We start from the raw sequence: 26215 nt of genomic DNA on the forward strand, positions 1-26215 counted from the left end.
AGTACAGAGCAGAGTCTGTCACTGCAGCAGAGGAGATCTGCAGATCAACACGCGTCTCTGTTTTGTCAATGTGAGCTGAGAATTCAGAAACAGTTGGATGAATCAATCCCTCCTCTGTGATGTAGAGCAGGAACTCTGGTCTGGATCTCTGGTATTGTCGGTACCACTGGATATTGTAGATAGAACCCTCATATTTACAGGTCAGGTTGATGTTTCCTCCCTCTGCAACACGTTCTTCAGGATTTTCTGGCTTTATGCTGTTCATGGAACCCATGGCTGCAAAATGAGTCATTCATGTCAGTTAGTCTGCAAGAGATTTTAAAAGAGACTCAACAGAGGTTCTTGACTTTTACTGTCACCTTTCATCATTTTTAAATGTATTAAAAACCCAACATGTTCTTTCTGTTTGTGAATTTACTTCCACAAAATCATCCAGCCATGAAAAACAGATATCTGGTTAATACATCAGGTAAAATGAGACTTTCATCTCTGTTCTAACACTCACCTATAAAGTGAGATAAAAGTATAAAGAGGTAAAGCAACATGTCTTTGGAGTTGTTGAAACCAAACAGACAGCAGATGATCAATGTTCTTCCACTGCAGTAGAATGAAGAAACTAAACAGCCTCTCTGCTGCATAGCCCTTCTCCTCAGCATCAAGCTGATTGGGATTTTACTTCCTCAAACATTTCTGCTCTGGAGACAGAAATAATCTCATTGGTTGAGTTGAACCTCAGTGGGCGGGGCCAGGAAATCACCTCTATAGGTTGTTGAACCATCAATGACATCATGAACTTCATCACAGTTTAACACGGCTTTCAATTCTGTTAAGTTTGAGTTGAACACTGAGATCCATCAGCCTCCTGACAAACTCATCATATTTACTTGGAGCTCCTGACAGTTATCTCAGGCCAAACACTCGCTCCAACTGTTTAAAATGTCAGAAAATGTCTTTCTGTGTGCATGAAAAAGAACAGCTTGCCTGAACTAAAACTTGTTACTGATTATGTTTATTATATTTCTGTGTCATGGAAGCAGCAGGAGATGTTCTGTTCTACAGTTTTTCAGCAGAAATGCCAAATATTTGATGGTTGCAGCTTCTTAAATGTGAATGTAACACCCGTCCCATGTGGCTATAGAGTATGATGTGAATCTGCTATGAGTACTGTGGACGGGACCTAGGTTACAGTTTCATATTTAAAGCTATATAACTATTCTGCATTAAAATGTCTAAAAACAACTAGACCTATGCTATATATTTTGTTGAGTTGTGTACTTACATTATCCCAAATGTTTCCAACATTTTCAAACTGAGAGATCTGTAATTTTAATCAAGGTAACGGACCGTTTCATTTGGTTGCCTGTCAATGGTTTCATATCCCTCTACGAAAGAGTATAGTGCACAAGATGCATGAGTCAGCGTAATGTTTGTCTGCTACAATGGCGTCTACCAAAGAGTAACTTACACACATACAAGATAATACATCAGCGTTGTGGTTGTTCAACAGAAACTGTCTTTTATTCAGTTTTAAGCCACATTTTCATGATAAATTTTTACTAAAAAACAGTTGACGGTGCCTCCAATAAAATCAAGGAATGGTGTTAAGTGTATATGCCTCCTATTAGTTTTTTAATCTTGTGTGTTAATTTTTCCTACCCTTTTTAACAGTTATTACCAAAATATGAATTACCTATGATGAACTATGACACAACAAGTAGACTTTGAATGCAAAAAGGTACACAAAACAAAACCACTTTAGATCACTAATAAAGTGAATCCAAATAGAAATAATACCCAATATTAATAAAGACAAAATAAATATTAGTTTCTCTAATATCCATCAGGTCTTTTTTTAAATTTTCATCTGTTACCTCTAATTAGGTTTTAATATCACAAATGCCAACATCTTTAATGTGTATATCAACAATGTACTGTGGGCCCAAACTCACACACTCTCACTCTGCAACATAACCCGAACTGAGTTGTGGCTTGGTAGAATGGGAGCAAGGTGATGGCTGGTCAGAAGAGTGCAGAAGAAACTGGATGGATACACTCCATTTAAAATTTTGAAGTGCATTTCTTTTGCCTTGGGAGTTATGGGAAATTTTAGATATTTAGTTTGTAACATGTTGATATAATGCCTTGCAAATAGATTTGCAAAATTGAGTTTCTGTAAGACACGATACGATAGGGTATGAGATGCTGTTAAACATATTTGTAATTGTTTTGTTTGGAATTTTGACTTCATTAAAGTTGCAGCCTCCAACTGAAAGTTGTGGGAGACAGGGGGTGATGGGAGTAGAATTTGATAAAATTCCTTTAATTTAGCATATTATGGAGTTGGGGATGGCTTTAGTTGTAGCTTTAAATATGTTACAGTTGCCAGTTAAATCATATCTAAGGCAGAAGTTTTCATATGACATGACACAGCCACTACTATCAACTAAGTGAATCACCGACCAAATGCCTTTCACCATCCAGTCCTCATTATATAATGATTTGTTTTTAATTGTGACATATCTGTGACATATATTTAACAAATAATTACAAATTAACAAATCTGGAACAGATGTTTACATGCTACACTTTCCTAGTTTTACTTCAGGTAACATTTCCAGGTTTCTAAAACCAGGATACGATGTTTACTTGTGCAATACTAAATGGGAATCTCTAAAAACACCATCACAACCAGGATACTGGTGCACATGTAAGTGCACTCTCTGTCCACTTGATGGCAGTGAAGTTCAACACAAAGAGTAGTTGAAGCACGTAAATGTTCAATGAGGAGCTGTCAGGTTTTTGTACAGAGACTGTGGGTTTCCTGTCACTGTGGGACTCACAGCACAGTCGTACAGAGCAGAGTCTGTCACTGCAGCAGAGGAGATCTGCAAATGGATTTGTTTGTCCTCCACTGTAATCTCCAGTCCAGGTTTTGGATTTGTTACTTTTCCAGAATGTGAGTGCGAGATGAGGATCTCTGGTGGTTTTCCTGGATATTGTCGATACCAGAAGAAATAATCACCAGGGTAAAGTTCTGGGTATTTATAGGACAGAGTAACAGTGCTGCCCTCCAAACTGTTCTCTTCATTCTTGACTGCAGTGAGTTCACAGCTGACACCTACATGAAAATATTTAAATCCAGAAGTTAGTGAACAAATTTACATTTTCTTGGGCTTCTTGTTCTGTGCTCCAGTAACTAAGTAGCTGTTTTAATTACATTGTCAGATATGAATGTTCTTCTCATTTAATTTAACTCCAAGAGATTAATTAAAATGTGACTTACCAGTGAATATACAGAGGAGCAGAGCTGGCACTAAAAGCAACATGTTCAAAGATAAATAGCTCAGTAATCCTCAAAGTCAACTTACTGAAGTCTGCTTACTTTCTGATGGGGACAGCTGGGCTTCCCCCATCTGTAGAGGAAGCCCCTCCTCCCTTAATGACATCACTGTGACATCATCCAAGCAGGGGACAGTGTATACTGATATATTTGTAAGGACAGAACTCCCCATGCACAGCCAGTATTTTCAGTTGGTCGCAGGAACATATAAGGTGAAAATCAAAATTACCCACCACACACTGAGATGACTTTACATTGTGCAGTGCAGCACAATGAAAACAGAAGACCATCAAGGCATTTTGGAGCGAAACATACAGCCCAGTGTCAGAAAGCTATTTCTTAGTCGTAGGTCATGGGTCTTCAAGCAGGATAATGACCCCAAACATACATATCAAAGCACCCAAGAGTGGATGAGAAGAAAACGTCGGACTGTTCTGAAGTGGCCTTCTATGAGTCCTGATCTGAATCCCATTGAACATCTGTGGAAAGAGATGAAACTTGCAGTTGGGAGATGACACCCATCAAACCTGAAGAACTGAAGTGGTTTTCTCAAGAAGAGTCTGAACTACTAGTGGAGAAGAATAGAAACCTTATTCAGAGTTACAGAAAGCACTTGACTGCAGTTATCGCCTCCAAAGGCTGTCCTACAAAACATTAAGTTAAGGGTGCTAATATTTTTGGCCATACTATTTTCATTTGATTTATTGTATTAAATAATAAATTAAGTATTTTGTATGAAAATCAAACATTATACCCAGACTATGAGAAGAATGTTTAATCTCAATGGACAGTTTAGCAAGATTATATTTCACTTGATCAACAGGATTTGAGGGGCAAGTTACAGGATCTCACCAGCACTTAACGTAATAAACCAGCTGCCATAATGACTGGACTTTAATGGAATATATAATCTCATATGATCAGAAAAACAATGGAAATTGGTGCCATGTTTAAAAAAAAAACAAAAAAAAAAACATTAATCAAAAGTGAGAGGACCTAGGATTGAACCTTGTGGTACACCACAAGAAATCACAGCCTGAGAGAACAGATAAACTTCTTTTATAAAGGTAAGAATGAAAGAGCTGAGTGTGATGTGAACTGGTTCATGGAGATGCTTGATTTAAAATAAGCAAGCAAAGTTTATTTATATAGCACCTTTCACAAACACCAGTCACAAAGTGCTTCACAGTCAAAGAAATAAAATCAAGTGCAATCCGAATAAATAAAAACAAAAGACACCAGATAAAATACACAAGGAGAGCAGATAAAATAGATAAATTAAGATATAAAATAGCACATACTATCCAAATGCCTGTCTGAACAAATGGGTTTTTAGCTGCTTTTTAAAAGAGTCTACAGTATCCAAGAACCTTCAGTTTGTTGGAAGACTATTCCAAATCTTAGTGTGATCTCCCCGGGTCTTAAAATGTGTATGAGGTACTTAGAAAGCCCTCGGTGGAGGATCTAAAAGCTCGGCTGGTGATGTGGGGGTGCAGATTTAAAGTGTGTGATCTGTCAATAGTGGAGTTCAATATACCAGTTAATGTATTTAGAAACTATTATATATATGATAACCATGTAATTCATATACTGAAAATTCTACTTAAATATATTGGTCACATTTTTAAAATTGTTTCACATTTGGGCAGTTATGGAAATGTAAGAGTGTCTCACAAAAATAGTTGATCCACAGAGTTGAATTTGAACTTTATTAGATATCAGATGATTTGCTGTTTAATTTGATTATGATGAGGTATTGTTTATATAAATAATACATGCTTTATCTCTAGTGTTTCATTTTCTGTTTTTTTATCACCACTACAAGAAGACTGTTTGATAAGAAACCACTGAAGTTTAACAGTGTGTGACTCCCTCTAGTGGATGTTGTGGAGTATTCTGTTGTCTTTGCTCCAAAGGTTTTTGTACAGAGTTTTGGTGTTTCCTGTCACTGTGGGCCACAGAGCACAGTAGTACACAGCAGAGTCAGACAGCTGCAGCTTCTGGATATTCAGAGGAACTGATGTTTTGTTCAATGTAGCATCAAATCTGTTTTTCTGGAACTCTGCAGCATTATCTCCTCCTCCAGACAAACGTCGCAAAACATACTTTGGGGAATCATTTACTTCTTGTTTGTACCAGAATAAGTATGGACTTGTGTCACTGGTCTTAAATGTACAAGCAAGTGTAACTGTGTCTCCTTCAGCAGCAATGACATCTCCTGTTGGCTGGTTCACACTGTCTTGTCCTTTACACTCTGGGGAAGAACAGAACATGCAGAGGAAGAGATGAATCAATAAAGACGATTGATTAAAGGAGAACAATCAGCAGCTTTAAAGAGTTACCTAGCAGACACTGACACATCTAGAATAGTCTGTTTTTTAATCATTGCTGACTGTCAGACTGAACCACATCTTTTTTTCTAAAAAAATATACATGGAGGCAGAAATGACCTATTTCCGTTATGATGGACATTAAAAGCACTTATAGCTCAGTTCTGTGTTAAAAACTGTTGAGAAAGGAAACACATTCTGCTTTCTGTCTTACCAAAGAAAAGAGCAGCGAGAATAATCCACAGCCAATGTTCCATCTCTACAACAAGGTTTAAATCAACAGGAGAAACTATCTGATGTTCAACATTCAGTCTGAGAATTGTTCTCTTCACAGCAGCAGTTATTATTGACAGAATGGTTGAACACAGTGCAGAAGTAGTGCACCGCCTACTTGATAATGTGGCCCTCTAGTGGAGGTAAAAAGTTCAGTACAACAGTGTGGAAAAAAGGCTTCCAGCAGCTTGTCAGTGTGTCAGCTTGTGTTTTTGTACAGAGACTGTGGGTTTGCTGTCACTGTGGGCCTCACAGCACAGTAGTACAGAGCAGAGTCTGTCACTGCAGCAGAGGAGATCTGCAGATGGATTTGTTTGTCTTCCACTGTAATCTCCAGTCCAGAGATTGGATTTGTTACTTTTCCAGAAGCCGAGTGTAAGATAAGGATCTCTGGTGGTTTTCCTGGATATTGTCGATACCAGAAGAAATAATTACTAGATGATAGTTCTGGGTATCTATAGGACAGAGTAACAGTGCTGCCCTCCAAACTGTTCTCTTCATTCTTGACTGCAGTGAGTTCACAGCTGACACCTATAAGAAAATATTTAAATCCAGAAGTTAGTGAACAAATGTACATTTTCTTGGGCTTCTTGTTCTGTGCTTCAGTAACTATGTAGCTGCTTTAATTACATTATCAGATATGAATGTTCTTCTCATTTAATTTAAGTCCAAGAGATTAATTAAAATGTGACTTACCAGTGAATATACAGAGGAGCAGAGCTGGCACTAAAAGCAACATGTTCAAAGATAAACAGCTCAGTAATCCTCAAAGTCAACTTTCTGAAGTCTGCTTACTTTCTGATGGGGACAGCTGGGCTTCTCCCATCTGTAGAGGAAGCCCCTCCTCCCTTAATGACATCACTGTGACATCACTGATCCCAGCAGGGGACAGTGTATACTGATATATTTGTAAGGACAGAACTCCCCATGCACAACCAGTATTTTCAGTCGGTCGCAGGAACATATAAGGTGAAAATCAAAATTACCCACCACACACTGAGATGACTTTACTGTGACTTTATTAGGAGCGAACAACACGTTTCGCCTGTAGCTTCTTCAGGTTCGCTCAGCACAACTGCTGAGTACTGACAGGTCTGAATCACATGACTAATTATCACAGTCTTCATTTTTTCAAAGTGAACATTTTACAAAGGGCGTGACAATAAAAAATATGTACATATTACAAAAAACATGACATGATTAATGTTACACAAAGTTACAAGAATTACACCATTTTACATAATTAAACTTCATTACCCCCTGTTAACAACTGACTGAATAGGATGAGCTAAATTCCCTTAGCAGAATGGACTATAGATCCTACAGCTGTCCCTGTACATCACTAAACGGGAAGGGTGAGTGCCAGGGGCCCTAGTGGTTCATCTCTCCCTAAGAGTCCAAATAGCTTGTGGAGAGAAATATGAGTTAATATATATATATGTCTTAGACAAAAACTCAAATCCTGTGTATCATAAAGTTATAAAGTTTTGATCAAGATACAGTGATCAGTGAAATTATACAGAGGAAAAATACACTTTATTATTATTAAAAACACAACTAACAGCAACTGTAACAGTAAACTTGAGTGGAATAATTATAATTGGCTATTGAGCAAAGGGTTCTCCTTATAATGGGTATTGGACTAAGCTTAGTTTTGATTAAGTTATTGTGTTTAGTTACAATAGCCTATCACTAATGACTGTTTCATTTTCATCTTCCAGTTCATCCATTTGCCAGTACCCTTTATTTCTATCCACAAAGCCACAGAAAAGCATTTCCAACCTCATGTCAACAGATTCAAAATGTAGTTTTCACTGACATCTACTTGCCACAAAGTTTAGTTCACATGTTTATTTCTAGTGTTTTTACACCTAATAATCTCTCTAATATTATCAGCCCTGGCCAGCTGTTTTGTTATGTGACGATCCATCATTAGCTAAAAGGATCAGTAACCCTGAAATGGTGCTGTGTCTCAGCCTTAAACGTTTTGGATCAACTACCAGTAGAATCTCTCCGGTGACAGACGTGTTTCCACTGTAACTGTATGAACATGTACTGAAATGTGAAGCCCAGGTATTTTTACCATTATGTTAGTTATGCAGAATGAGTACATAATCATGTTAACTCATTAACTATCATCCACACCACTGATAAACCGTTACACTAGCTAGCCTCATGGCTAACAAGCAGAGGAAAGTTACTGGTATTTAGTTTTTATGGGCGGGCTCGCACCCCGCACTGTACCCCCAGTGAATAAGAGAAATAAAACCTTATTTTCTGATTGTTTTGTGGTGGTTTTAAAGCACAAATAAATAACAATAACACAGATGATTAATAACACTCAATTGATGATTTATTGTGGAGATAGATGCTCTTAGTTTCTGTTTCATTTTCCTCCGCTGCATTTCTCCTTTTCATTCATTCATTACAGTTGAACTTCATGTCTGTCGTGGACAGGTGGCCTGAAGAAGCAGACAGAAGGAGCTTGGAGTGAACATGCGCACACAAACAAATGCCATCATGTTCTTTCTCTCACTGTTCTATCTTAACGAGTATATTTCTGCAGATCAGCAAAAATCAGGCATACCTGTCCAAAAAAGATGTCCAAAATGGTATATTGTGCTAACGAGTCTCTTAAAATTAGAAATTAGATAGAAGACATGTCATTTTCGCATAATCTTTTTACATTGTGAAAGCTGACTATGTCAGTTAAATGAGTTAAAACTTGAACTTTAAAATTAATGTCTGATATAATTTATTTTCCAATTATAACCTGATTCCACCAGGTTGTCGGCTGTGGTTGGATCAGTGTCTCATTACAGTACAACACCAGTGAGAAACACCTGTGTGAACTGAAGCTGTATCTAATCACACATTAGTATTCAGTTCTGAGTCTTATCCGGCTTTTGATCATATTCAGGATATGACGGTTACATGGAACATTAGAAACCTGGTTATACATATCCCTATATACATTATTCTAACAGGATACTGATTTCTGATCATGTGTGTCCAGTTGTGTCTTAATTCCTCAACATCCCAGCCTAATTTCTCTACCAACAGAGAATATTAACAAATCTGGAACAGATGTTTACATGCTACACTTCCCTAGTTTTACTTCAGGTAACATTTCAAGGTTTCTAAAACCAGGATATGATGTTTACTTGTGCAATACTAAATGGGAATCTCTAAAAACACCATCACAACCAGGATACTGGTGCACATGTAAGTGCACTCTCTGTCCACTCGATGGCAGTGAAGTTCAACACAAAGAGTAGTTGAAGTATGTAAATGTTCAGTGAGGAGCTGTCAGGTTTTTGTACAGAGTTTTGGTGTTTCCTGTCACTGTGGGCCTCACAGCACAGTAGTACAGAGCAGAGTCTGTCACTGCAGCAGAGGAGATCTGCAGATGAACACGTTTCTCTTTCTACTCTTTCTACATTAAAAACCCAACATGTTCTTTCTGTTTGTGAATTTACTTCCACAAAATCATCCAGCTATGAAAAACAGATATCTGGTTAATACATCAGGTAAAATGAGACTTTCATCTCTGTTCTAACACTCACCTATAAAGTGAGATAAAAGTATAAAGAGGTAAAGCAACATGTCTTTGGAGTTGTTGAAACCAAACAGACAGCAGATGATCAATGTTCTTCCACTGCAGTAGAATGAAGAAACTAAACAGCCTCTCTGCTGCACAGCCCTTCTCCTCAGCATCAAGCTGATTGGGATTTTACTTCCTCAAACATTTCTGCTCTGCAGACAGAAAGAATCTCATTGGTTGAGTTGAACCTCAGTGGGCGGGGCCAGGAAATCACCTCCATAGGTTGTTGAACCATCAATGACATCATGAACTTCATCACAGTTTAACACGGCTTTCAGTTCTGTTAAGTTTGAGTTGAACACTGAGATCCATCAGCCTCCTGACAAACTCATCATATTTACTTGGAGCTCCTGACAGTTATCTCAGGCCAAACACTCGCTCCAACTATTTAAAATGTCAGAAAATGTCTTTCTGTGTGCATGAAAAAGAACAGCTTACCTGAACTAAAACTTGTTACTCATTATGTTTGCTATATTTCTGTGTCATGGAAGCAGCAGGAGATGTCCTGTTCTACAGTTTTTCAGCAGAAATGCCAAATATTTGATGGTTGCAGCTTCTTAAATGTGAATGTAACACCCGTCCCATGTGGCTATAGAGTATGATGTGAATCTGCTATGAGTACTATGGACGGGACCTAGGTTACAGTTTCATATTTAAAGCTATAATATGTAACTATTCTGCATTAAAATGTCTAAAAACAACTAGACCTATGCTATATATTTTGTTGAGTTGTGTACTTACATTATCCCAAATGTTTCCAACATTTTCAAACTGAGAGATCTGTAATTTTAATCAAGGTAACGGACCGTTTCATTTGGTTGCCTGTCAATGGTTTCATATCCCTCTACGAAAGAGTATAGTGCACAAGATGCATGAGTCAGCGTAATGTTTGTCTGCTACAATGGCGTCTACCAAAGAGTAACTTACACACATACAAGATAATACATCAGCGTTGTGGTTGTTTCAACAGAAACTGTCTTTTATTCAGTTTTAAGCCACATTTTCATGATAAATTTTTACTAAAAAACAGCTGACGGTGCCTCCAATAAAATTAAGGAATGGTGTTAAGTGTATATGCCTCCTATTAGTTTTTTAATCTTGTGTGTTAATTTTTCCTACCCTTTTTAACAGTTAATACCAAAATATGAATTACCTATGATGAACTATGACACAACAAGTAGACTTTGAATGCAAAAAGGTACACAAAACAAAACCACTTTAGATGACTAATAAAGTGAATCCAAATAGAAATAATACCCAATATTAATAAAGACAAAATAAATATTAGTTTCTCTAATATCCATCAGGTCTTTTTTTAAATTTTCATCTGTTACCTCTAATTAGGTTCTAATATCACAAATGCAAACATCTTTAATGTGTATATCAACAATGTACGGTGGGCCCAAACTCACACACTCTCACTCTGCAACATAACCCAAACTGAGTTGTGGCTTGGGAGAATGGGAGCAAGGTGATGGCTGGTCAGAAGAGTGCAGAAGAAACTGGATGGATACACTCCATTTAAAATTTTGAAGTGCATTTCTTTTGCCTTGGGAGTTATGGGAAATTTTAGATATTTAGTTTGTAACATGTTGATATAATGCCTTGCAAATAGATTTGCAAAATTGAGTTTCTGTAAGATACAATACGATAGGGTATGAGATGCTGTTAAACATATTTGTAATTGTTTTGTTTGGAATTTTGACTACATTAAAGTCGCAGCCTCCAACTGAAAGTTGTGGGAGACAGGGGGTGATGGGAGTAGAATTTGATAAAATTCCTTTAATTTAGCATATAATGGAGTTGGGGATGGCTTTAGTTGTAGCTTTAAATATGTTACAGTTGCCAGTTAAATCATATGTAAGGCCGAAGTTTTCATATGACATGACACAGCCACTACTATCAACTAAGTGAATCACCGACCAAATGCCTTTCACCATCCAGTCCTCATTATATAATGATTTGTTTTTAATTGTGACATATCTGTGACATATATTTAACAAATAATTACAAATTAACATATCTGGAACAGATGTTTACATGCTACACTTTCCTACTTTTACTTCAGGTAACATTTCAAGGTTTCTAAAACCAGGATATGATGTTTACTTGTGCAATACTAAATGGGAATCTCTAAAAACACCATCACAACCAGGATACTGGTGCACATGTAAGTGCACTCTCTGTCCACTTGACGGCAGTGAAGTTCAACACAAAGAGTAGTTGAAGTGTGTAAATGTTCATTGAGGAGCTGTCAGGTTTTTGTACAGAGACTGTGGGTTTGCTGTCACTGTGGGCCTCACAGCACAGTAGTACAGAGCAGAGTCTGTCACTGCAGCAGAGGAGATCTGCAGATGGATTTGTTTGCCCTCCACTGTAATCTCCAGTCCAGGTTTTGGATTTGTTACTTTTCCAGAATCTGAGTGCGAGATGAGGATCTCTGGTGGTTTTCCTGGATATTGTCGATACCAGAAGAAATAATCACCAGGGTAAAGTTCTGGGTAATTATAAGACAGAGTAACAGTGCTGCCCTCCAAACTGTTCTCTTCATTCTTGACTGCAGTGAGTTCACAGCTGACACCTATATGAAAATATTTAAATCCAGAAGTTAGTGAACAAATTTACATTTTCTTGGGCTTCTTGTTCTGTGCTTCAGTAACTATGTAGCTGTTTTAATTACATTATCAGATATGAATGTTCTTCTCATTTAATTTAAGTCCAAGAGATTAATTAAAATGTGACTTACCAGTGAATATACAGAGGAGCAGAGCTGGCACTAAAAGCAACATGTTCAAAGATAAACAGCTCAGTAATCCTCAAAGTCAACTTACTGAAGTCTGCTTACTTTCTGATGGGGACAGCTGGGCTTCTCCCATCTGTAGAGGAAGCCCCTCCTCCCTTAATGACATCACTGTGACATCATCCAAGCAGGGGACAGTGTATACTGATATATTTGTAAGGACAGAACTCCCCATGCACAACCAGTATTTTCAGTCGATCGCAGGAACATATAAGGTGAAAATCAAAATTACCCACCACACACTGAGATGACTTTACATTGTGCAGTGCAGCACAATGAAAACAGAAGACCATCAAGGCATTTTGGAGCGAAACATACAGCCCAGTGTCAGAAAGCTATTTCTTAATCGTAGGTCATGGGTCTTCGAGCAGGATAATGACCCCAAACATACATATCAAAGCACCCAAGAGTGGATGAGAAGAAAACGTTGGACTGTTCTGAAGTGGCCTTCAATGAGTCCTGATCTGAATCCCATTGAACATCTGTGGAAAGAGATGAAACTTGCAGTTGGGAGATGACACCCATCAAACCTGAAGAACTGAAATGGTTTTCTCAAGAAGAGTCTGAACTACCAGTGGAGAAGAATAGAAACCTTATTCAGAGTTACAGAAAGCACTTGACTGCAGTTATAGCCTCCAAAGGCTGTCCTACAAAACATTAAGTTAAGGGTAGTAATATTTTTGGCCGTAACATTTTCATTTGATTTATTGTATTAAATAATAAATTAAGTATTTTGTATGAAAATCAAACATTATACCCAGACTATGAGAAGAATGCTTAATCTCAATGGACAGTTTAGCAAGATTATATTTCACTTGATCAACAGGATTTGAGGGGCAAGTTACAGGATCTCACCAGCACTTAAACGTAATAAACCAGCTGCCATAATGACTGGACTTTAATGGAATATATAATCTCATATGATCAGAAAAACAATGGAAATTGGTGCCATGTTTAAAAAAAAAAAAAAAAAAAAAAACATTAATCAAAGGTGAGAGGAGAGCAGATAAAATAGATAAATTAAGATAAAATAGCACATACTATCCAAATGCCTGTCTGAACAAATGGGTTTTTAGCTGCTTTTTAAAAGAGTCTACATTATCCAAGAACCTTCAGTTTGTTGGAAGACTATTCCAAAGCTTAGCGTGATCTCCCCAGGTCTTAAAATGTGTATGAGGTACTTAGAAAGCCCTCGGTGGAGGATCTAAAAGCTCGGCTGGTGATGTGGGGGTGCAGATTTAAAGTGTGTGACCTGTCAATAGTGGAGTTCAATATACCAGTTAATGTATTTAGAAACTATTATATATATGATAACCATGTTAATCATATACTGAATATTCTACTTAAATATATTGGTCACATTTTTAAAATTGTTTCACATTTGGGCAGTTATGGAAATGTAAGAGTGTCTCACAAAAATAGTTGATCCACAGAGTTGAATTTGAACTTTATTAGATATCAGATGATTTGCTGTTTAATTTGATTATGATGAGGTATTGTTTATATAAATAATACATGTTTTATCTGTAGTGTTTCATTTTCTGTTGTTTTTATCACTACTACAAGAAATCTAGACTGTTTGATATCAAACCACTGAAGTTTAACAGTGTGTGACTCCCTCTAGTGGATGTTGTGGAGTATTCTGTTGTCTTTGCTCCAAAGGTTTTTGTACAGAGTTTTGGTGTTTCCTGTCACTGTGGGCTGCAGAGCACAGTAGTACACAGCAGAGTCAGACACTGCAGCAGAGGAGATCTGCAGATGAACTCGATTTCTCTCATTATTCAGTTTAACAGTCAGTCGAGGGTCTGCAGGTTTTGCATTCATCACAGTAGATGTTGATTCAATGATCAGGAGAAGGAACTGAGGAGCTGATCCAGGATCTTGTCGATACCACTGAAGACTATAAGCTTTAACTGAATAGTTACAGGACAGAGTAACACTACGGCCCTCTGATGAAAATACTTCAGCACTGCTGGCAGTAATATCATCTTCCAAGGTGTTACCTAGTGAAGGAAACATGTTGTATTAAAGTTCTGTTCCAGAGTCAAATGTCCATCATTTGGAAAATATCACACAATGACAAAAACATACGTACCTACAAGAGCTGAAAACAGTAAAATGACAGCCAGTGTTTCCATGGTTACACAAGTGAAATGCTGTACTTGAATGTTGAGTTTGAATAAGTGTTGAGTGGTTTTGTGAGTTGTGTTTGGTCTGATGTTCACAGCTGGAATCAAACAGCTCTCTGCCATGCAGCCACCTCTGCAGTCAGTAGGAGGAGACTCATATGTCAAATGACATTCATTTGTAAAACTCTTCATCACAACTGTGTCTCATGAGGGAAAAGAATCTAGACTGTTTGATAAGAAACCACTGAAGTTTAACAGTGTGTGACTCCCTCTAGTGGATGTTGTGGAGTATTCTGTTGTCTTTGCTCCAAAGGTTTTTGTACAGAGTTTTGGTGTTTCCTGTCACTGTGGGCTGCAGAGCACAGTAGTACACAGCAGAGTCAGACACTGCAGCAGAGGAGATCTGCAGATCAACACGTGTCTCTGTTTTGTTAATGTGAGCTGAGAAAACAGAAACGGTTGGATGAATCGATCCGTCCTCTGTGATGTAGAGCAGGAACTCTGGTCTGGATCTCTGGTATTGTCGGTACCACTGGATATTGTAGATAGAACCCTCATATTTACAGGTCAGGTTGATGTTTCCTCCCTCTGCAACACGTTCTTCAGGATTTTCTGGCTTTATGCTGTTCATGGAACCCATGGCTGCAAAATGAGTCATTCATGTCAGTTAGTCTGCAAGAGATTTTAAAAGAGACTCAACAGAGGTTCTTGACTTTTACTGTCATCTTTCATCATTTTTAAATACATTAAAAACCCAACATGTTCTTTCTGTTTGTGAATTTACTTCCACAAAATCATCCAACTATGAAAAACAGATATCTGGTTAATACATCAGGTAAAATGAGACTTTCATCTCTGTTCCAACACTCACCTATAAAGTGAGATAAAAGTATAAAGAGGTAAAGCAACATGTCTTTGGAGTTGTTGAAACCAAACAGACAGCAGATGATCAATGTTCTTCCACTGCAGTAGAATGAAGAAACTAAACAGCCTCTCTGCTGCATAGCCCTTCTCTTTAGCATCAAGGTGATTGGGATTTTACTTCCTCAAACATTTGTGCTCTGCAGACAGAAAGAATCTCATTGGTTGAGTTGAACCTCAGTGGGCGGGGCCAGGAAATCACCTCTGTAGGTTGTTGAACCATCAATGACATCATGAACTTCATCACAGTTTAACACGCCTTTCAGTTCTGTTAAGTTTGAGTTGAACACTGAGATCCATCAGCCTCCTGACAAACTCATCATATTTACTTGGAGCTCCTGACAGTTATCTCAGGCCAAACACTCGCTCCAACTATTTAAAATGTCAGAAAATGTCTTTCTGTGTGCATGAAAAAGAACAGCTTGCCTGAACTAAAACTTGTTACTGATTATGTTTATTATATTTCTGTGTCATGGAAGCAGCAGGAGATGTTCTGTTCTACAGTTTTTCAGCAGAAATGCCAAATATTTGATGGTTGCAGCTTCTTAAATGTGAATGTAACACCCGTCCCATGTGGCTATAGATTATGATGTGAATCTGCTATGAGTACTATGGACGGGACCTAGGTTACAGATTCATATTTAAAGCTATAATATGTAACTATTCTGCATTAAAATGTCTAAAAACAACTAGACCTATGCTATATATTTTGTTGAGTTGTGTACTTACATTATCCCAAATGTTTCCAACATTTTCAAACTGAGAGATCTGTAATTTTAATCAAGGTAACGGACCGTTTCATTTGGTTGCCTGTCAATGGTTTCATATCTGTCTACGAAAGAGTATAGTGCACAAGATGCATGAGTCAGCGTAATGTTTGTCTGCTACAATGGTGTCTACCAAAGAGTAACTTACACACATACAAGATAATACATCAGCGTTGTGGTTGTTCAACAGAAACTGTCTTTTATTCAGTTTTAAGCCACATTTTCATGATAAATTTTTACTAAAAAACAGCTGACGGTGCCTCCAATAAAATTAAGGAATGGTGTTAAGTGTATATGCCTCCTATTAGTTTTTTAATCTTGTGTGTTAATTTTTCCTACCCTTTTTAACAGTTAATACCAAAATATGAATTACCTATGAAGAACTATGACACAACAAGTATACTTTTAATGCAAAAAGGTACACAAAACAAAACCACTTTAGATCACTAATAAAGTGAATCCAAATAGAAATAATACCCAACATTAATAAAGACAAAATAAATATTAGTTTCTCTAATATCCATCAGGTCTTTTTTTAAATTTTCATCTGTTACCTCTAATTAGGTTCTAATATCACAAATGCAAACATCTTTAATGTGTATATCAACAATGTACTGTGGGCCCAAACTCACACACTCTCACTCTGTAACATAACCCGAACTGAGTTGTGGCTTGGGAGAATGGGAGCAAGGTGATGGGTGGTCAGAAGAGTGCAGAAGAAACTGGATGGATACACTCCATTTAAAATTTTGAAGTGCATTTCTTTTGCCTTGGGAGTTATGGGAAATTTTCTAGATATTTAGTTTGTAACATGTTGATATAATGCCTTGCAAATAGATTTGCAAAATTGAGTTTCTGTAAGATACAATACGATAGGGTATGAGATGCTGTTAAACATATTTGTAATTGCTTTGTTTGGAATTTTGACTTCATTAAAGTCGCAGCCTCCAACTGAAAGTTGTGGGAGACAGGGGGTGATGGGAGTAGAATTTGATAAAATTCCTTTAATTTAGCACATTATGGAGTTGGGGATGGGTTTAGTTGTAGCTTTAAATATGTTACAGTCGCCAGTTAAATAATATCTAAGGCAGAAGTTTTCATATGACATGACACAGCCACTACTATCAACTAAGTGAATCACCGACCAAATGCCTTTCACCATCCAGTCCTCATTATATAATGATTTGTTTTTAATTGTGACATATCTGTGACATATATTTAACAAACAATTACAAATTAACAAATCTGGAACAGATGTTTACATGCTACACTTTCCTACTTTTACTTCAGGTAACATTTCAAGGTTTCTAAAACCAGGATATGATGTTTACTTGTGCGATACTAAATGGGAATCTCTAAAAACACCATCACAACCAGGATACTGGTGCACATGTAAGTGCACTCTCTGTCCACTTGATGGCAGTGAAGTTCAACACAAAGAGTAGTTGAAGTGTGTAAATGTTCATTGAGGAGCTGTCAGGTTTTTGTACAGAGACTGTGGGTTTCCTGTCACTGTGGGCCTCACAGCACAGTAGTACAGAGCAGAGTCTGTCACTGCAGCAGAGGAGATCTGCAGATGGATTTGTTTGTCTTTCACTGTAATCTCCAGTCCAGAGATTGGATTTGTTACTTTTCCAGAATGTGAGTGCGAGATGAGGATCTCTGGTGGTTTTCCTGGATATTGTCGATACCAGAAGAAATAATCACCAGGTGAAAGTTCTGGGTAATTATAGGACAGAGTAACAGTGCTGCCCTCCAAACTGTTCTCTTCATTCTTGACTGCAGTGAGTTCTTCACAGCTGACACCTATATGAAAATATTTAAATCCAGAAGTTAGTGAACAAATTTACATTTTCTTGGGCTTCTTGTTCTGTGCTTCAGTAACTATGTAGCTGCCTTAATTACATTATCAGATATGAATGTTCTTCTCATTTAATTTAAGTCCAAGAGATTAATTAAAATGTGACTTACCAGTGAATATACAGAGGAGCAGAGCTGGCACTAAAAGCAACATGTTCAAAGATAAACAGCTCAGTAATCCTCAAAGTCAATTTACTGAAGTCTGCTTACTTTCTGATGGGGACAGCTGGGCTTCTCCCATCTGTAGAGGAAGCCCCTCCTCCTTTAATGACATCACTGTGACATCACTGATCCCAGCAGGGGACAGTGTATACTGATATATTTGTAAGGTCAGAACTCCCCATGCACAACCAGTATTTTCAGTCGGTCGCAGGAACATATAAGGTGAAAATCAAAATTACCCACCACACACTGAGATGACTTTACTGTGACTTTATTGGAGCGAACAACACGTTTCGCCTGTAGCTTCTTCAGGTTCGCTCAGCACAACTGCTGAGCACTCACAGGTGTGATAAATACATCTGAGTCACATGACTAATTATCACAGTCTTCATTTTTACAAAGTAAACAGAATATGTAGTAAAGAAGATGATTATCAAACTAAGGTTAAGGAAATGTCTCAATATTTTAGACAAAGGGGATATGACCAGACACTCATTGATTTAGCTGTTCAAAAAGCTAACATTGTGGATAGGGAAGTATTATTTAATCCTCCCCCTAAACACATTGAAAACACAGTAACGTTTGTTTCTGAATATTGTATGGCATCTATGAAAATCGAACAGATTATAAACAAACATCGGAAAATCCTAGAATGTGACCCAAGTTTGAATCATTTGTCATCCTCTAGACCTCGTTTCTGCTTCAGAAGAGGCAGAGGTTTTATCTTCACTCACTTTGAAAGACACTAGTCTAGAGACTGGATCTGATATTGGATTTCCCATTCCTGTGTGAGAGATGAGGAACTGTGGTGGTGTTGATCTGCAGCAGTTGCTTGTTTGTAGCATGTGTAGGACAGAGTAACAGTGCTGCCTTCTGAACTGTTCTCTTCATTGTTGACTGGACGGAGTTCTTCACAGCTGACACCTAAAGGAATCAAGGAATCAGTGGAATTGAACTTTCTTATGGAGAGACTTTCATATCTGTTGGAATTACTAGAAATGGTAAGTAAGTACATAATACTGTTATGACAGCATGTTGAATAAAGGTAATGTTTATGGTTTGTCTATTGAACTCCTCACTGAATCTATCAGTCTCCTCTTAGATCTGTATTTTCACTTCTGTCCATGTGCGGCCAACAGATTTTCGTTTTGTAATGAGAAAACCAAAATAAGGAACAGATGTGGCCGAAATTATTGGTACCCTTGCATTTTATTAAAATAATGCACCATTCGCCCAGAACAGTGTTGAAATTAAAAGGTATTTTATCATCACTGCATGTCTATGTTTGGTTTTCAGTGGAACAAAACAAAAAACTTGTGAAAACAATTGAATTCATGTTTATTCTACAAAGAAATTCTAAAATAGCCTGGCCAAAATGACTGGTACCCTTTAGAAGTTGTGAGAAATAATTGATTTGTAGTGATACTTTAAGCAGATTATTGTGTTTAATTAGTATCAAAGGTGTTTTCAATCTTATAATCACTCATGCAGCCAGTTTAAAGGAGAAAATGACTCACTCTGCTGTTTTGTGCCACTGGGTGCATCACACTGAACATGGAAAACAGAAGGAAATCTAGAGAAGGTCTGAAGACATTAGAAAAAGGTAATAGCCAAGCATGGTCAATGTAATGGTTACAAGACCATCTCCAAAGAGCTTGATGTTCCTGTGACCACTGTTGCCAATATTATTAGGAAGTTTAAGGTCCATGGAGCTGTAGCCAACATCTGTGGACGTGGTCGCAAGAGGAAAATTGGCCCGAGATTGAACAGAAGGATTGCCCAAATGGTCGAGAAAGAACTGAGGAAAACTTCAATACAGATCCAAGCTGATCTTCAAGTTGAAGGTCCAATAGTTTCAAGTTTCACCATCCTTCGCTGTCTGAATGAAAATGGGCTCCATGGTAGAAGACACAAGAAGACCCCACTTCTAAGAGGGAGGCACAAAAAAGCCAGACTGGACTTTGCCAAAATGCATGTTGACAAGCCACAGTCCTTCTGGGAGAATGTGCTTTGGACAGATGAGACAATGTTTACAGAAGAAAAGATGAAGCCTTCAAAGAAAAGAACACTATACCTACCATAAAACATGGAGGAGGCTCAGTGATGTTTTCCATCTCTACAACAAGGTTTAAATCAACAGGAGAAACTATCTGATGTTCAACATTCAGTCTGAGAATTGTTCTCTTCACAGCAGCAGTTATTATTGACAGAATGGTTGAACACAGTGCAGAAGTAGTGCACCGCCTACTTGATAATGTGGCCCTCTAGTGGAGGTAAAAAGTTCAGTACAACAGTGTGGAAAAAAGGCTTCCAGCAGCTTGTCAGTGTGTCAGCTTGTGTTTTTGTACAGAGACTGTGGGTTTGCTGTCACTGTGGGCCTCACAGCACAGTAGTACAGAGCAGTCTGTCACTGCAGCAGAGGAGATCTGCAGATGGATTTGTTTGTCTTTCACTGTAATCTCCAGTCCAGAGATTGGATTTATTACTTTTCCAGAAGCCGAGTGTGAGATAAGGAACTCTGGTGGTTTTCCTGGATATTGTCGATACCAGAAGAAATAATCACCAGATGAAAGTTTTGGGTATTCATAGGACAGAGTAACAGTGTTGCCCTCCAAACTGTTCTCTTCATTCTTGACTGCAGTGAGTTCTTCACAGCTGACACCTACATGAAAATATTTAAATCCAGAAGTTAGTGAACAAATGTACATTTTCTTGGGCTTCTTGTTCTGTGCTTCAGTAACTATGTAGCTGTTTTAATTACATTATCAGATATGAATGTTCTTCTCATTTAATTTAAGTCCAAGAGATTAATTAAAATGTGACTTACCAGTGAATATACAGAGGAGCAGAGCTGGCACTAAAAGCAACATGTTCAAAGATAAACAGCTCAGTAATCCTCAAAGTCAACTTTCTGAAGTCTGCTTACTTTCTGATGGGGACAGCTGGGCTTCTCCCATCTGTAGAGGAAGCCCCTCCTCCCTTAATGACATCACTGTGACATCACTGATCCCAGCAGGGGACAGTGTATACTGATATATTTGTAAGGACAGAACTCCCCATGCACAGCCAGTATTTTCAGTCGGTCGCAGGAACATATAAGGTGAAAATCAAAATTACCCACCACACACTGAGATGACTTTACTGTGACTTTATTAGGAGCGAACAACACGTTTCGCCTGTAGCTTCTTCAGGTTCGCTCAGCACAACTGCTGAGTACTGACAGGTCTGAGTCACATGACTAATTATCACAGTCTTCATTTTTTCAAAGTGAACATTTTACAAAGGGCATGACAATAAAAATATGTACATATTACAAAAAACATGACATGATTAATGTTACACAAAATTACAAGAATTACACCATTTTACATTATTAAACTTCATTACCCCCTGCTAACAACTGACTGAATAGGATGAGCTAAATTCCCTTAGCAGAATGGACTATAGATCCTACAGCTGTCCCTGTACATCACTAAACGGGAAGGGTGAGTGCCAGGGGCCCTAGTGGTTCATCTCTCCCTAAGAGTCCAAATAGCTTGTGGAGAGAAATATGAGTTAATATATATATATATATATATATATATATATATATGTCTCAGACAAAAACTCAAATCCTGTGTATCATAAAGTTATAAAGTTCTGATCAAGATGCAGTGATCAGTGAAATTATACAGAGGAAAAATACACTTTATTATTATTAAAACACAACTAACAGCAACTGTAACAGTAAACTTGAGTGGAATAATTATTACTGTTGTTAATTATAATTGGCTAGTGAGCAAAGGGTTCTCCTTATAATGGGTATTGGACTAAGCTTAGTTTTGATTAAGTTATTGTGTTTAGTTACAATAGCCTATCACTAATGACTGTTTCATTTTCATCTTCCAGTTCATCCATTTGCCAGTACCCTTTATTTCTATCCACAAAGCCACAGAAAAGCATTTCCAACCTCATGTCAACAGATTCAAAATGTAGTTTTCACTGACATTTACTTGCCACAAAGTTTAGTTCACATGTTTATTTCTAGTGTTTTTACACCTAATAATCTCTCTAATATTATCAGTCCTGGCCAGCTGTTTTGTTATGTGACGATCCATCATTAGCTAAAAGGATCAGTAACCTTGAAATGGTGCTGTGTCTCAGCCTTAAACGTTTTAGATCAACTACCAGTAGAATCTCTCCAGTGACAGATGTGTTTCCACTGTAACTGTATGAACATGTACTGAAATGTGAAGCCCAGGTATTTTTACCATTATGTTAGTTATGCAGAATGAGTACATAATCATGTTAACTCATTAACTATCGTCCACACCACTGATAAACCGTTACACTAGCTAGCCTCATGGCTAACAAGCAGAGGAAAGTTACTGGTATTTAGTTTTTATGGGCGGGCTCGCACCCCGCACTGTACCCCCAGTGAATAAGAGAAATAAAACCTTATTTTCTGATTGTTTTGTGGTGGTTTAAAAGCACAAATAAAAAACCATAACACAGATGATTAATAACACTCAATTGATGATTTATTGTGGAGATAGATGCTCTTAGTTTCTGTTTCATTTTCCTCCACTGCATTTCTCCTTTTCATTCATTCATTACAGTTGAACTTCATGTCTGTGGTGGACAGGTGGCCTGAAGAAGCAGACAGAAGGAGCTTGGAGTGAACATGCGCACACAAACAAATGTCATCATGTTCTTTCTCTCACTGTTCTAGTTTAACGAGTATATTTCTGCAGATCTTTATTATCAAGGTCATCAATACTCGCTGAAATGTTATTATCATGAATATCTTTTCTCTTCTCTCTATGTATTCCATACTCTCTGACTTTACACAAAACATGGAGAAACCTACATATATACATCATTCATCTACCAATTATGTGCCTGATTTTATATTTTGCATATTTGTGTAATATATCTACATTACGTATCCACAACTGAAGGAAAACAACCAAATTTAATGGGAAGTTAACTGTTGTACGTATTATGTATAGAATGAATAACTCACCAAATTGAAAAAAGAGTTAAAGAAAATATAGAAAGGAAAATAAAGAAGGAGTAAAACTCTCTAATCTACTGGCCAAGTGGGCCAGACACTGGTGATTTGCTCAGGAGCGGCACACCTGTACTTGATGCAGGACCACGCTTGACCATATGTTTGTCACTCAAACTGTTTTGGGTGGCCATTACTTGAAATATTGCTTTATAACTGAGTTACTAAAACAACTTTTAGTTGTTTGACCCGGCATCAGAAGCGAACAATTGAAAGCGGTGTATAGCAAAGACTAGTTCATAGTTTTTAACCGTTGTGGAAAATGTTACAAAGCAGTGAGCAGGACTGCTTCATGGCAATATAGTATTTTTATGATTTTAAATTAAATGCTTTCATTTGTCGGGTATTTTAATTAGCTGGATCAGCAAAAAACAGGCATACCTGTCCAAAAAAGATGTCCAAAATGGTATATTGTGCTAACGAGTCTCTTAAAATTAGAAATTAGATAGAAGACTTGTCATTTTCGCATAATCTTTTTACATTGTGAAAGCTGACTATGTCAGTTAAATGAGTTAAAACTTGAACTTTAAAATTAATGTCTGATATAATTTATTTTCCAATTATAACCTGATTCCACCAGGTTGTCGGCTGTGGTTGGATCAGTGTCTCATTACAGTACAACACCAGTGAGAAACACCTGTGTGAACTGAAGCTGTATCTAATCACACATTAGTATTCAGTTCTGAGTCTTATCCGGCTTTTGATCATATTCAGGATATGACGGTTACATGGAACATTAGGAACCTGGTTATACATATCCCTGTATACATGATTCTAACAGGATACTGATTTCTGATCATGTGTGTCCAGTTGTGTCCTGATTCCTCAACATCCCAGCCTAATTTCTCTACCAACAGAGAATATTAACAAATCTGGAACAGATGTTTACATGCTACACTTCCCCAGTTTTACTTCAGGTAACATTTCCAGGTTTCTAAAACCAGGATATGATGTTTACTTGTGCAATACTAAATGGGAATCTCTAAAAACACCATCACAACCAGGATACTGGTGCACATGTAAGTGCACTCTCTTTCCACTTGATGGCAGTGAAGTTCAACACAAAGAGTAGTTGAAGTGTGTAAATGTTCAGTGAGGAGCTGTCAGGTTTTTGTACAGAGACTGTGGGTTTCCTGTCACTGTGGGCCTCACAGCACAGTAGTACAGAGCAGAGTCTGTCACTGCAGCAGAGGAGATCTGCAGATGAACACGTTTCTCTTTCTCTGTTTTGTTAATGTGAGCTGAGAATTCAGAAACAGTTGGATAAATCGATCCCCCCTCAGTGATGTAGAGCAGGAACTCTGGTCTGGATCTCTGGTATTGTTGGTACCACTGGATATTGATGACAGAACCCTCATATTTACAGGTCAGGTTGATGTTTCCTCCCTCTGCAACACGTTCTTCAGTATTTTCTGGCTTTATGCTGTTCATGGAACCCATGGCTGCAAAATGAGTCATTCATGTCAGTTAGTCTGCAAGAGATTTTAAAAGAGACTCAACAGAGGTTCTTGACTTTTACTGTCACCTTTCATCATTTTTAAATACATTAAAAACCCAACATGTTCTTTCTGTTTGTTAATTTACTTCCACAAAATCATCCAGCCATGAAAAACAGATATCTGGTTAATACACCAGGTAAAATGAGACTTTCATCTCTGTTCCAACACTCACCTATAAAGTGAGATAAAAGTATAAAGAGGTAAAGCAACATGTCTTTGGAGTTGTTGAAACCAAACAGACAGCAGATGATCAATGTTCTTCCACTGCAGTAGAATGAAGAAACTAAACAGCCTCTCTGCTGCACAGCCCTTCTCCTCAGCATCAAGCTGATTGGGATTTTACTTCGTCAAACATTTCTGCTCTGCAGACAGAAAGAATCTCATTGGTTGAGTTGAAACTCAGTGGGCGGGGCCAGGAAATCACCTCTGTAGGTTGTTGAACCATCAATGACATCATGAACTTCATCACAGTTTAACACGGCTTTCAGTTCTGTTAAGTTTGAGTTGAACACTGAGATCCATCAGCCTCCTGACAAACTCATCATATTTACTTGGAGCTCCTGACAGTTATCTCAGGCCAAACACTCGCTCCAACTATTTATAATGTCAGAAAATGTCTTTCTGTGTGCATGAAAAAGAACAGCTTGCCTGAACTACAACTTGTTACTGATTATGTTTGTTATATTTCTGTGTCATGGAAGCAGCAGGAGACGTTCTGTTGTTCAGGAGGACTGTGTGGAAAAAGCAGTGCTGGACCAGCACAAAGGGGAGATTCTGTTTAAACAGTTTCCCACTGTGAAACTAGAGGCCTCAGTGTTATACGATACAGCAAACACTCCCTCAGTGTTTGGAATAGATCTGTTGTTGTTTGTTTCATTGCTGGACTTCTGCTGTGTGATTTGGTTTCATGGTGTTGAATGGAAAACTCCTCTAAAGTGTCATTTATATACATCATTTAAATCTGTTTAGTAGACAAAACATTTATTTCCATGAATCAGTTACATATGATGTCATTCTAATCTGATACCTTGAATTTTTAATAAGAGTTTGTTTTTCAGTGTTTTCAGTGTTCATTTATTATGTTTGATGGTTTCTTGTGTTTGAAGCATCATCCAGCTGGTTTGTCATTGATGTGGATTTGCTGCTCATGTGAATCCTCCCACAGTGTTTCATTAGCAGCTGTAACCACAGTGACTCTGATAAAACAGGAATTAACAGAATCCATCTGATATGAAGCTGTGGTTTGAATACCACTTCCCTCCTCTTTGAAGAGTAGTCAGATATCTGTGTTCAGGTTTTTGTACAGCCTCTTCTACACTTTCTATCACTGTGTGTCTACAGCACAGTAGTAGAGAGCAGAGTCTGACAGTGCAGCAGAGGAGATCTGCAGATCAACTTGATTTTTCCTCTTATTCAGTTTAACAGTCAGTCGAGGGTGTGGAGGTTTTGCATTCACCACAGCAGATGTTGATTCATAGAT

At 37.8% G+C, this 26215-nt stretch overlaps 1 gene segment (V, D, J or C); it reads right to left on the reverse strand.

The window, feature by feature from the left end:
• Positions 1 to 8381: 8381 nt before the first annotated feature.
• LOC121908836 lies at positions 8382 to 15034 on the reverse strand. The segment is given in 4 exon segments: positions 8382 to 8405; positions 9305 to 9370; positions 14040 to 14350; positions 15007 to 15034. Coding segments are annotated over 4 exon segments (429 nt in total).
• Between the last annotated feature and the right edge of the window lie 11181 nt (positions 15035 to 26215).

Source organism: Thunnus maccoyii, chromosome 12 (assembly GCF_910596095.1).
Source record: "Thunnus maccoyii chromosome 12, fThuMac1.1, whole genome shotgun sequence".
NCBI classification, from domain to species: Eukaryota; Metazoa; Chordata; class Actinopteri; order Scombriformes; family Scombridae; genus Thunnus; species Thunnus maccoyii.